General features: G+C 47.5%; 2 protein-coding genes across 2 annotated transcripts in view; both read right to left on the bottom strand.

The window, feature by feature from the left end:
• znf385d (zinc finger protein 385D) overlaps positions 1-10,280 on the bottom strand; it is a 28,492-nt gene extending 18,212 nt beyond the window's left edge. The window contains exon 1 of the mRNA XM_060064571.1: positions 10,015-10,280. Within this exon, the coding sequence (XP_059920554.1) occupies positions 10,015-10,122 (108 nt within the window). The 5' untranslated portion in view covers positions 10,123-10,280. The remainder of the gene's footprint in view (positions 1-10,014) is intronic.
• On the bottom strand, positions 4,754-5,879 carry LOC132467344 (tetraspanin-8-like). Its single transcript, XM_060064572.1, has one exon. The coding sequence runs from the start codon at positions 5,627-5,629 to the stop codon at positions 4,928-4,930; it is 702 nt and encodes a 233-aa protein (XP_059920555.1). The 5' UTR covers positions 5,630-5,879; the 3' UTR covers positions 4,754-4,927.
• Positions 10,281-12,500: the final 2,220 nt, after the last annotated feature.

Raw genomic sequence — 12,500 nt, 5'->3', positions numbered from 1 at the left:
TATTGCAATAATGTTATTGTAGAAAATCAGTATTTTTGGAATAGAATATTGTGTTCGTAAAACATGTTCATGTTCATGTATTAAAAACAGGATATATGCGTGCATCTTAAAGAAAAGGAAATAACGCCCACACGTCGTAAAGCGCATATGGATATATACCATAATTGGGGGCCTAAGGGATCCCGAACAAAAATATAGCTCATTGCTCCACATGTTTGAAATACATGTTGTTTATTTCTTGAATAGAATATACAGTGATTCTAGTCCCTCACAAAAGCCCAAAGAACATGAAAAACGCCACAAGTAGTTTAACTGACTTACTTAACATCCTCTACAATTTTGCAGACAGAAACAGTCACGTGACTAGGACGCAGGCCTATTGAAATTAGACCAAAGAATCGTGGGCATTCACAATTTTAGAGGCATTATTTTGAAACGACTATGTTTTCTGCTGTGGACCAACGTAGCTATACTACATTTTGGTGTGATACTGGGTAGTTCTGTGAGAAACTTTCAAGGTTTTCTTCTGGTAGCAGTTCAGGTTAGACTTCGGAAGAAACTTCATGTTTAATATTGTTAGGCTTCCTGAGGTCACTGTAAAAATGGTCTGATAGGCCCCCCCCTTAGCAATGATTATTCAGGAGACCACACAGAGACATGGGGTCAGCTCGGTAATATCTTCCACAGATTTTTCTCTTATGATTAAAAAACAGGTAAACAACAACGCTGCCCTCAGAGAGTCCAACCACGTCGCAGCAGCCGGGATCAGCTTCACAACAGGACATTTATTCTGCCCCGGCGCAGGCACCGGGACACTTTGAGAACGGCTTTCTGAAACCCTCGATCCCATCTTGGCCAAAGGTTCTAAACCGCGGCAACAGCAAGGGGGACCGGGAAGACTAGGAGGACCAGGGGGGTGGGGGACCGGGAATACTAGGAGGACCAGGGGGATGGGGTACCGGGAAGACTAGGAGGACCAGGGGGGTGGGGGACCGGGAAGACTAGGAGGACCAGGGGGATGGGGTACCGGGAAGACTAGGAGGACCAGGGGGGTGGGGGACCGGGAAGACTAGGAGGACCAGGGGGATGGGGGACCGGGAAGACTAGGAGGACCAGGGGGATGGGGGACCGGGAAGACTAGGAGGACCAGGGGGATGGGGTACCGGGAAGACTAGGAGGACCAGGGGGATGGGGGACCGGGAAGACTAGGAGGACCAGGGGGATGGGGGACCGGGAAGACTAGCAGGACCAGGGGGATGGGGGACCGGGAAGACTAGGAGGACCAGGGAGACGTGGGGAACCAGGGAGACGTGTGGGACCAGGGGACCAGGTACTCTAGGAGGACCAGGGAGACGTGTGGGACCAGGGGACCAGGTAATTTAGGAGGACCAGGGAGACGTGGGGGACCAGGGGACCAGGAGGAAGTGTTGGACCAAGGGGACCACAGTAACCAGGGTTATGTCGGGGACCAGGGGGACTGGGATGACTAGGAGGTCTAGGGGACTAGGGGGACCAGGGGGACTGGGATAACTAGGAGGTCTAGGGGACCAGGGGGACTGGGATGACTAGGAGGTCTAGGGGACTAGGGGGACCAGGGGGACTGGGATAACTAGGAGGTCTAGGGGACTAGGGGGACCAGGGGGACTGGGATGACTAGGAGGTCTAGGGGACCAGGGGGACATTTGGGACCAGGAGGACCGGGTAGACTCAGCGGACCACTGGGACCAGGAGGACCGGGAATAGTAGAAGGACCAGGGGACCAGGGGGACGTGGGGGACCAGGGGGACGGGCTGGACCAGGGTCACTGCGGCCTCAGAATAAATAATCACCCAAATTAACGAGTGGGTAAATCAGAGCGGTGACCGATGCGTTTGGGGGGGAAGACGTTTAAGACGTTCTCAGACGTCTTCTTGTTTGTGTGATGTGGTGCTGAGTGGGGCGGGAGAATGGGGCTGTGTTGTGCTGAGGAACAGTGAAGGTGGCTTTGGAAGCTTTCTCTCCGGTGGTTTTCATATAAGTGGTTAATGTGTTTCTTCCTTTGCGGCTCTTACACAGTGTCATGTCACTGAGTCCATTGTAGGGAAGCACTTTGAGGCGGTTGTGATTTTTTTTTGCCAGCAAACAAGCCTCCATAATCAAGTAAACATGATCGCCAGGTTTAGTGCTCAGTCTATTGATCGCAAAATAAATGTCCACTGGAAAGCGAAGCATGTTGACTTTTCAGCACAACACCATAAGCTGCACACGTTGGACATTTGTTTGTCTGTGAATAACATGTCTGAACTAACAGCTGATTTGGGGGGGAACGATTGCATGAAAAAAATGTATGTTACCTATTCATTTTCCCACCATTTTCTTTTTTATCTCTCTTGGGAACCTTTAGTTCAATAACTTCAATACCACGATATATGAAAAGTACTTTTTCCAATTACATTGCTCAATTGTCAACTGTAAATCATTGACAGCTAGCTTTAGTTTTGGATTCAAATGTCAATTTGAAACTCTACCATAGCTAGCAACCGCGACAAACCATCTCTCCTTTTGAAAAGCTATGTCTCCCTCAAACCTCAGGTTTCATTCAGAAGCCTCACAGAAGAAGTACTAAAATTGCCATCTGACTGACGTTGTAAAGGGCCTCAAAGCATTTTTTTAAGTAATTTATTTTCAACTGTTTACAACATCAGTCAAGATATTCCAATATTTTTTGGCACATTGAGAATCCGACCTGAGCTATCTTATGAAAATCAGACCACTCTGCTTTGATAAAGACAAATAATAACAAAGGGAACACAGTGGTTATAAAATATCCAATGTTTACATCTCCACCACTTTGTTTAATTACCAAGGACCACCAGTGCCCTTAAGCAAGCATCGTTAACAACTGTGGTGTCTATACTGGCCCCAGCAGCAGTGGTGTCGGAACAGGGAACCAGGCCGCAGCGACCCCATAGGCACCAGCTCTGGGGGTAAGGCAATCACCCAGTGGAGGTCTTTGGCCAATCAGGGCCAAACACATGTCCCGTACCCACGTACACGGATGTCTTTGTTTACATAGTGTATCCCCTGCGTTTTGGTCCTTTGCAACAGCTTTTTGATCTAGCCTTTGCAAACTGCTTCCAAAGTGAAGATTTTCCTTAAGCTAACCTTTTTGCACAATATTACCACTTATGACAAGAGCTACAACTCATCTCCTGAGATGTCAAATGAGCGTGCGGTTAAAGTTTCTCCAAGCCAACCGTTAAATTAAAAACAAATGTTTAGCCTCTTAGTTTTATGTAACCATGTTTCCAGGCGTGAAACACACATCCACAAATAAACCGAGTTCGTAAAGTTGCTCTAATGTCTTTCCTTTGGGGGAACCAAGATTCTTGTGTTTTTTTTTACTCCCCCCCCCCCCCCCAGGCCCTCTCCCCTAAGTGTGTCAGCAATAGGCAGACGCACAAGCAATAAAATATGTTGATGTTGTTTACTGGGGTGCATGTGTTGAGACCTCCTGAAAGCCTGGACTGAATGAGAAGGTGGGCCTGCGTGGGTTAGGTAGAGAAGATGTGTGCAGAGGAGGAGAAGGAGAAGGAGGGGATGAGGGGATGGGAGGGGGGGAGGAGATGGGAGGGGATGAGGGGATGGGAGGGGGGGAGGAGATGGGAGGGGGGGAGGAGATGGGTGAGGCTGGGGCTTCTAGGTATGGGAGTCTGTGAGGAAAGGGAGGAGAGGAGGAAACAATCGGAGGGAGGGAGATGAACAGGGGGGTGGTGGAGAGGGGGGGAGATACATAGAAGAGCACCGGGGTGAAAGGTGAGACGAGGGGTGGGGAGGGGGGAGAAGAGGTGAATAGAAGGGGGAGAGAAAATGGAGGAGTGACGAGGGAAAAGAGAGGAGAGCGGTGTAGTGAAGGGGAGAAGACTAGAGGAGTAGGAAAGCTAGAACAAGAGAGAGAACACAAGACAGACAAAAAGTCCCTGTGTTCAGACAAGCACAAATGGTCGGGCGCCTGTTCCTTTGAAGTTCAGCTGAAACTGCAACACAGACAATAAGTGAGCAGTGTATGTATGAGGACCAGCAGAGAAGGCAGGAACGCATGCTAAACGGGCAGGAGATGGGGGTTGGGGAGGGTGGTGGTAAGAGAAGGATTTTGAAGGGGGGGGAAGGTAACCACCAATTATCAACACATCACAGGTCAGGCCGTTGTCCGCTCTTTGTTGGGTAAATAAAGTTGTTGAGGGAACCGTGGTGTGCTCCTACCAGAGGGCAGAACGACACTGAGACGAACAACAGAGTGAGAGACGCACTGGCGGCATGTATGCTCACTGTGAAACTATGTGCGCACACGCACACACACAATGCGCGTGTTTGTAGATCGGTGGGTTCACAGCTGGTCTAGAGACACTAATCCGGGTTGGATAGCCCGAATTATTTATGACTCTATTTTCTGTCACTTGAGAATGTTGCATACTGTTTGAAATCGGATCAATCACGGCCTCCTCTGTAAAACTTGAGAATGTGTCCGAGTGTGTGTGTGTGTGTGTGTGTGTGTGTGTGTGTGTGTGTGTCTGTGTGTCTGTTTGACTGTGCGTGTGTGTCTGTGAAGGAGATAGTAGGAGGATTTAAAGAAAGTAGGGTAAAGTCTATTTTCATTTCAGCTGGAATGTGTCTATGTGGTTTCTCTCTTGGTAATAAACATCTTGATGTTGGTTAAATTAGCCTCGTAACCCCACTACTACACAAAGAAGAAAAAAAACAAGTAGACCAAAGATTTACTCAAAAATGTGTAATAAGTCATTGATATATTCTCTCCCCACAACACCACTATTAACAAACAAGGAAGTGAAACTAAAAGCCATCAAACAACTCTCAAAAATAAGTATTTCCTCTACATTTCTCCATGAACAACAACACCGTCAAGATTGGCACGGTATACGTCCCATGACTAGATAATACTCTTGTTCCCGACTGAGACCTGACACATCAACGCCAAGGAGAAGGCCATGCCGATGACCATGACGGCGGCGAGGGCGAAGGCCACGCCCATGAGCGCGCCCGAGACGCGGTCCAGCCACGTGAGGAGGTAGGGCAGGCACGGCGTGGCGAACACGTCCCGCCCGTCCAGCAGCGCCGTGCAGTTCTTCGACGTGTCCGTGCAGTTGCAGGAGTCGGGCACCTCGAGGGAGCTGTTGCTCCAGTCCTCGTGGCCCTTGAAGAAGCCGCAGCACTGCCCCGCCCTCTCCACGCTCTGGAAGGACTCCTGCACCTCCGTGGGCGCCTCGGCCAGTGGCCCCAGCTTCTCGAATTGGGCCCTGACCAGGTCCTGGGCCGTGTCCGTGCGAGCCATGGCCCCCAGCACCCCTACGGCCAGCAGCATGAGGAGCATGGCCAGGAGGCCCAGGAAGAAGAGCGCGAGCAGGCAGCGGCTCTCGGCGGCGGCGCCGCAGCAGCCCAGGAAGCCGACCACCAGGGTGATGGCGCCCACCCCGACCATGAGGTGGACGGCCGGCAGGAGCTCGTCGGTGATCTGGTACTCCGTCCGGTTGGAGCTGGCGTGGGCCGAGACCCCCAGGACCACGGCGCCGCAGATGAAGAACAGGAAGTTGAGCGTGAGGAGGAGGCACTTGAGCATTTTGTTGACCGCCATCGTCGCGGAGACGCCTCGGGATACGGCTCGAGGCGGATCAGGCAAAGGAATGGCCTGGAGCTAGCAGACGTTGTTGTTTTTGTGTGTCAGGAGACTGCTTGGATTGGTTGGTTAACTTTGCCGCCCTTTTCTTCCCGGGATGACCAATCAAAGTTTCCCCCACCACCACTCCCCACTTTGAGGACAGTCTTGGTGGGCGTGTCTTTGGCATAACAATGGAATGGGGGCTGCTGTGATGGGACGTCCCAGCCCCCACTCTCGGACCAACCGTCAGTGAAATCTGACCTTTGAGCAGCTTTTGTTTTACCTGAGCACAGGTATGCCCACATTTCACGCATGTGATGAACCCAAACAATGACTTGGTGAAACATTAAAACCTTTAGATAATATTTATAAATCTGTAAGAGATAGAAAGGGCTACTGGTTTGTATTAGGAACCTTGTGTAAATTAATAAACCGCAGGACTAGCCGGATCAAAGGGAACTTTGTGTGAAATACACTGCTGGACTGAGTCCTGCTCGATAAAAGGGTAACACATCTGGCTCAACGCGTTAACTACAACTCCAGTTAATGGACCTATATCAACCACTCTCCTCTTATAAAAACCTCTTTAAAACTAGAGCCACTGTGGTTTTAGGCTCACAGCTCACCCTGGAGGGGCGGGGGGAGGGGAGGGGGGAATTATAGAGAGAGCAGGAGAGCGCGGTGCTTTATTATTAATTTAATACCAGCCCTTTCTGCCCCGACTTCCTCTGCAGATTCATTCACTCTAATTTGGGCCCGGTTCCAAAGAAGCATTATAAAACTGCTTGTCTCCAGCTAAACAGTCTCCTACCAACTCAGTGTACAGATCTCTCTGTCTGTGGTGTAGATGCTGGGGAAACATTGCAGACAGACTAGGTTGGTTAAGGACGGGTTGGGCAGACGGTTCAACTGGTCCGTCTCTTTGTTATCACAAATGTTGATTGAATGATGCGTGATCACATTTTTTTGAAGGAGCAGTACAATTACCTACAGGGACATTGAATCACGCTTGAGAGACGCAGAGAAGGGCTTCAAAATAGTGGGAATACCTGCAGTTCACCAGCACAAGTGATTATTCTGGGTAATTAATCAAGGTGGAGGCGTATGAGAATGACACTTAAAATACCTCCAGTACAGAATGCAATCAGCCCCCTGCTGGGAGCAGGAAATGTGAGGGTTGTTTAAAGGCAGATATGTTGGAGTGCTTGGTCAACAACCCGTGAGGTAATAGCACAAATATAATTGGATATGGAAAATGTGGCTGAGGTTACAAAACTTTTATTTTAAATTTCACACCCTTGCTACATCATAGTAAAAACTCAGTTATTGCCTTTAGGCAAAAGGTGCCAAATACTTAGCAAATGCCAGAAAAATATGTGAACAAAACCCCGACACAAGGTTTACTGATGATAATATTCCATTAAACTATTTTTACCAAAAGCATGGGTGTGTCAATTTTCCGACATTGGCCATACATTTCGGAAAATATAAATGTGTATTAATACTTTTTACTTTCTACACCAGAGTTTATATGACATCAGACTTCCAGAGCCTTGTATAAATATATGTTTATTATACTAAAGGTTAATTTAAGTTAGTTACATCCAACACTTGTATGTTCTGTATGCCACACATTTCTAGTATGTTTTCTACAGTTTATATGTTTCTGGGAAATACTAGTGCAACATAAACTAGATTATATTTTACAGTTATTAAAAAAACATTGGACAGTTGTCCCTGATGTTAATCTGAAGCTCACTTCATGCTTGTGCCAATTTGAACTGAGATTGCTGTTCTGTGAGTTTGGATTTTTTATCCTGTTTAGTTCATCTTTAGTTTATGTCTAAACTTTACTTTAATGTTCCCTCTTTGGAGCGACTCATTAGCAGTTATGTGTGTTTTCTGTCTGGTGTCTTAAAGGATAATTGCGAAAACGATTATTGTTGGCGGTTTCTCTCCTCCTTTTTTCCAGGGATGGAGCCTTGGGTTCCTCTGACTCACCAAAACCAGGTGTTTCACTTGAGGAGGTCTGAATAGACTAATCGGTCTGTTGTATAACATTGTTGAGATTACCATGCAGGTGTGAATCAATCCCTTTCCTCTGTTTCACCAACAAAGGCTTGTGTCAACACGCCGGTGGTGATGAAAAGGATCTGTAAGCAAACACTCACTGTCTGGCCGCCAGAGGAATTGGTCGTGTCGATGAGATTTGCATCAGAAAAAACGGGGTGTGTTGTCGGGAGAAAGAAGTACCCAACACACACCCCCACAAAAGCACACACCACCTTCTGACCTTTAAGACGAGGACAGTATGAAAACAGCTTAATGGGCGCACGCTAATAGTGCCATGATCTCCACACCCACGCCTCGACCGTCGCTGAGTCACGGCGGGCTGATGGGTCGTTACGCAGCCAGCAGGGAGGGCCCCGAGGCTGGGGGGTCCTGGTATCTGGTGGAACAGGGCTCCACCCGACAGCACACAAACGTTGGATGACATCTATCTTCAAAGATTTTATTATCTCTGTCTAAATATCTCTATATCCAATGAAATATTGTATTACTAACTGGACTGAAAGTACACAGCCAGTCCTGGTATCTCTAGTCTTGCTCTCCGTGCATCTCTCAACATTCAGGTATCGGGCCTGCTTGGTCTGTAAGTGGGGAACGCTTGAGAGGATTTACATTCGAAAGACAATGCGACTCATGTACATATACATTCTCTATTCACAGCCAACAACACACATTCACAGGAGTGCATACTCCGTCTCTCCGCCCCTCTCTTTTAAATATGAACATAAGATGGGGATTTTAACACTTTCCATTCTCTCATGAGAAGTGCATTACTAACGTTGCTAAAGCCCAAAGGTTCTGGGGTTCCAAACCCCAACGCATATAGTCTACCTGTGGACATCCTTGAGAAAGAGGCCCTGGCATTACCCCTCCCTGCTCATTAATGCAGGCAAGTTGCTTTCAGGTTTATTGGTGCAGCTCCTAAGTCCTTATAGTCTCAAAGGGCTTCACAGTTCCCCTTCACACGTCATAAATTAAGGGCGGGGGAAATTTCACTTAATTATCAAGTTAGAAACCTTGAGAAAGAACACAGAAAGAGGGATCCTTCCCTTCAGGGATGGCTATAGGTGCCATAATGAGCCAACAGTGCAATAATGGTAGCATAATAAGCAAAACAGTGTACAAAAACAGTAACAGTAAAGCCTTTTGTGGTACACAGTAATGCCAGTAACTGCTCTGATGCCATGTTTAACTCACTCAACAGGGTGGGTGTTAGTTCACACAGTGTGACTGTAAACCTCGGCCTGGACGGGGCAGAGGGACCGTGAAGGACGGGATATACCACCCCCACCCACCAGCCGGCGACGGAGAGCATCCCTTTCGCCTCCCCAATCAGGGTGATTGGTGGACACCTGGCCAGTGACAGAGGAGCCATCTTAAAAGGAGGTCCAGGACAGCACAGCACGGCACGGGAGCAAGGAGGAAGTGCTCGTGTCCGGGAGAGGCTAGAGGCCCTAGAGACTGCGAGCTCCTTGTTTGATTTAAGTTGATTGTAAATAAATGCCTTTAACGGCGTATCCGCACGCTAAAAGTGTCGTTCATCCGTGGAACCTGGCCCAACCGAGCACCGGGTTACCACAACACACACACACACACACACACAGAAATAGCTAGATCAGCCACAAGCTAAGCTTAAGCTATTAGCCAACTTTATCCTTGTTGGCAATACCTTGGCAAGACGGGAACTTTCACCAGTAATTTTCTACCAGAGTACAAATATTCCAAGGTTTATGTGCCTATAACACTCTATTCAAAACACATTTCAGCACACCGATAGACTCTTTAATTGAAAGCAGCTTGTGTTTCTTAAGTTTGAACCAGTGGTCGTCCAACATCTAAGCAGTTCTCTCTCACCGAGCCGGCTCAGGTGACAGGTAGTGACCACACAACCTTTACCTTCCCCCATCTCCATCAAGCCGACGAATCCCTCTTGGTCCACGGTCAACTAAACTAGATTCATCGAGAACAGAGGTTCCTTAACTGATTCATGCCATGATTCAGCGATCCATTGTCAGTAGCATGTCCAAAAAGTACTATAATTAACATTTATTAATCAATAAAGTACTCCCCTTTTCAGTCTCCAGACATACTTTTGACCAAATTAAACAGGGCAAAAGGAATATCATTTGGATTTAAATATAATGGTTGTTACTTCGTCCATGCCACAACCTACTTGGGTCTGCTAATATCACCCACTCATGGCTTGCGACCCACAGATTGAGAACCACTGTCCTTGGATGCGACTGAAAAGTACAGAGACTGGTTTTGTGTGCAGGCTTAACCGGACTCACCTGGGAGTTGAACCTCAGCTGGCACACACTGCAAGACACATGCTTCCTCTTGACCGTGGGCACCACCCCCAGGGTATGATGCAACACAGCCTTCTGCACCGGGTCCATCTGAGACAGGAGGTAGGGAGATACCGGGACAGACAGAGAGAGAGAGACATTTTGTAATTTAATATACGTCTTCTTTTTTTATATACTACTTTACTTTGCGTGCTTTGGCAATGTAAATTCATGCTTTTCATGACAGAAAAGCCCATTGAACTTGAAATATGAGATGTAAGCGAAAGAGAGAGTGACATGAGAGAGACTACTACTGAGAGAGAGGAAGCGAGAAATAGAAACAGAGAGAGAGAGAGAGAGAGAGAGAGAGAGAGAGAGAGAGAGAGAGAGAGAGAGAGAGAGAGAGAGTTAGAGAGAGCGAGACAGAGAGAGAGAGAGAGAGAGAGAGAGAGAGTTAGAGAGAGAGCGAGAGAGAGAGACAGAGCGAGAGAGAGAGAGAGAGAGAGAGAGAGAGAGAGAGAGAGAGAGAGAGAGAGAGAGAGAACACGACCAAGAGATACCCCCAGAAAAACCCAGAGAGAAGGAGAGGCCCAGAGAGACAGAGAGAAAGTCAGAGAGAAGCAGAGTGGTAGAGAGACCCTGAGTAACACAGCGTGAGTCAGACAGAGGGAGACAGAGCGAGATAGATAGCGACAAAGATAGATAACTAATGAAGACACAGTACTCAACAACAGCAGCCTGTAAATATGATAGTGAGGAGCCCAAAACCTCTCTGGGCTCCTGGCTGACACATCACGCTCAAGCATTCACACACACACACACACACACACACACACACACACACACACACACACACACACACACACACACACACACACACACACACACACACACACACACACACACACACACACACCAAACACGTTCACACACGCAGACACACACACATCCACACACCAAACTTAGAGCCCGGACATAAATCTCTGCAGCTATAACAGTTGCCTGGCACGCTGGGCAGATATACCGTGCATAAGATCACTATTGGCACACGCCCCTGGGGTCTTTTTTCTGATCTCTCCTGGAAGTCCACTACTCCTGTAGCCATCCGGGATCGCAGTCTGCCTGACCGCTAAGTGATCAACACGGGTGATTCATGGAGGGGTGTAAATATACAGCCTGGAGGTTCAGGCTGTGGAATCTGGGAGGTTGTAAAGCAAAACAATTATAAAGTAATAAATACGTGAATAATGAAAAATAATACCACTAATATACCATTTTAGTGTTACACACATAGAATAAATACAAAATATCGAGACCGACCAAGACAGAGTTGTAAAATAAATGAAAATAAATAAAATAAAATAAAGAATAAATACCAAAGAAGTAAATAATGAAATACATAAAATACCTAAGAAAAAACAAAACAGGCCGTAACAGTGTTGTAAAAGAAACACCAAGACAGAGCGCAACAGATGCCCCAGGAATGCCACATCAGGGGGGATAATGAGAGCACAAGTGAATGAACAGCGCCTGGCTTGCGGAGGTGGAGAAGCGGAAGGTGCAAAGTGTGGTGGTGTTTAATATGTCTCGATGATAGCACCGTGCAAAGGCTGACGCACTCTGGAAGAAGCAGCTGTCAGATCTATTTGTGTTTGTGTGTGTGTGTGTGACTTAATGATCAGTATGCTATCGTAGGCCTACATGGTATCATGTTTAATGATCTTTTCTTACATTTCAAATCTTGACATTTGGCGTGGGAGCGTTGGTGTTGTAACTCAGAAACCAACTCTCTCTCTCTCTCTCTCTCTCTCTCTCTCTCTCTCTCTCTCTCTCTCTCTCTCTCTCTCTCTCTCTCTCTCTCTCTCGCTCGCTCTCTCTCTCTCTTGCTCGCTCTCTCTCTCTCTTTCTATCTCTCACCTTCTCTCTACCCCCCCTCTCCCTCTCTCTTTCTCTCTCTCTCTCTTTCTATCTCTCACCTTCTCTCTACCCTCTCTCTCTCTCTCTCTCTCTCTCTCTCTCTCTCTCTCTCTCTCTCTTTCTATCTCTCACCTTCTCTCTACCCCCTATCTCTCTCTATTCCCTCTCTCTGTCTCTCTCTCTGTCTCTCTCTCTCTCTCTCTCTCTCTCTCTCTCTCTCTCCAAAACAACCACCTCCTCTCTCTCTCGCTCTTTCTATCTCTCACCTTTTCTCTACCCCCTCTCTCTCTCCCTCTCTCTCTCTCTCTCTCTCTCTCTCTCTCTCTCTCTCTCTCTCCAAAACAACCACCTCCTCTCTCCTCCCCTCAGTGACTGTGACTCACGGTATTACTTTAAGAAAAATATCCAAGCCAAAAACTCTTATGAAAAAAGTCTTCCATCATAAATCTCACCCAAGTTTTCCTCTTTATTTTTTGCTTCTTTCGTTTCTATTCCATTTTCTGTCTCGTGTGTGTGTGTGGGAGATGACACATGCATTTGGCGTTTTTGCAAGTTTTTCTGGCGAGGCAAAG

The sequence above is a fragment of the Gadus macrocephalus genome, chromosome 11 (genome assembly GCF_031168955.1).
Source record: "Gadus macrocephalus chromosome 11, ASM3116895v1".
Taxonomy (NCBI): Eukaryota; Metazoa; Chordata; class Actinopteri; order Gadiformes; family Gadidae; genus Gadus; species Gadus macrocephalus.
Note: the sequence above shows the minus strand (reverse complement) of the source record. Positions and strands in the feature narration are given on the sequence as shown.

Excerpts from the sequence above, each read along its gene's own strand:
- LOC132467344 (XM_060064572.1), bottom strand. The coding sequence starts at position 5,629 with ATGGCGGTCAACAAAATGCTCAAGTGCCTCCTCCTCACGCTCAACTTC.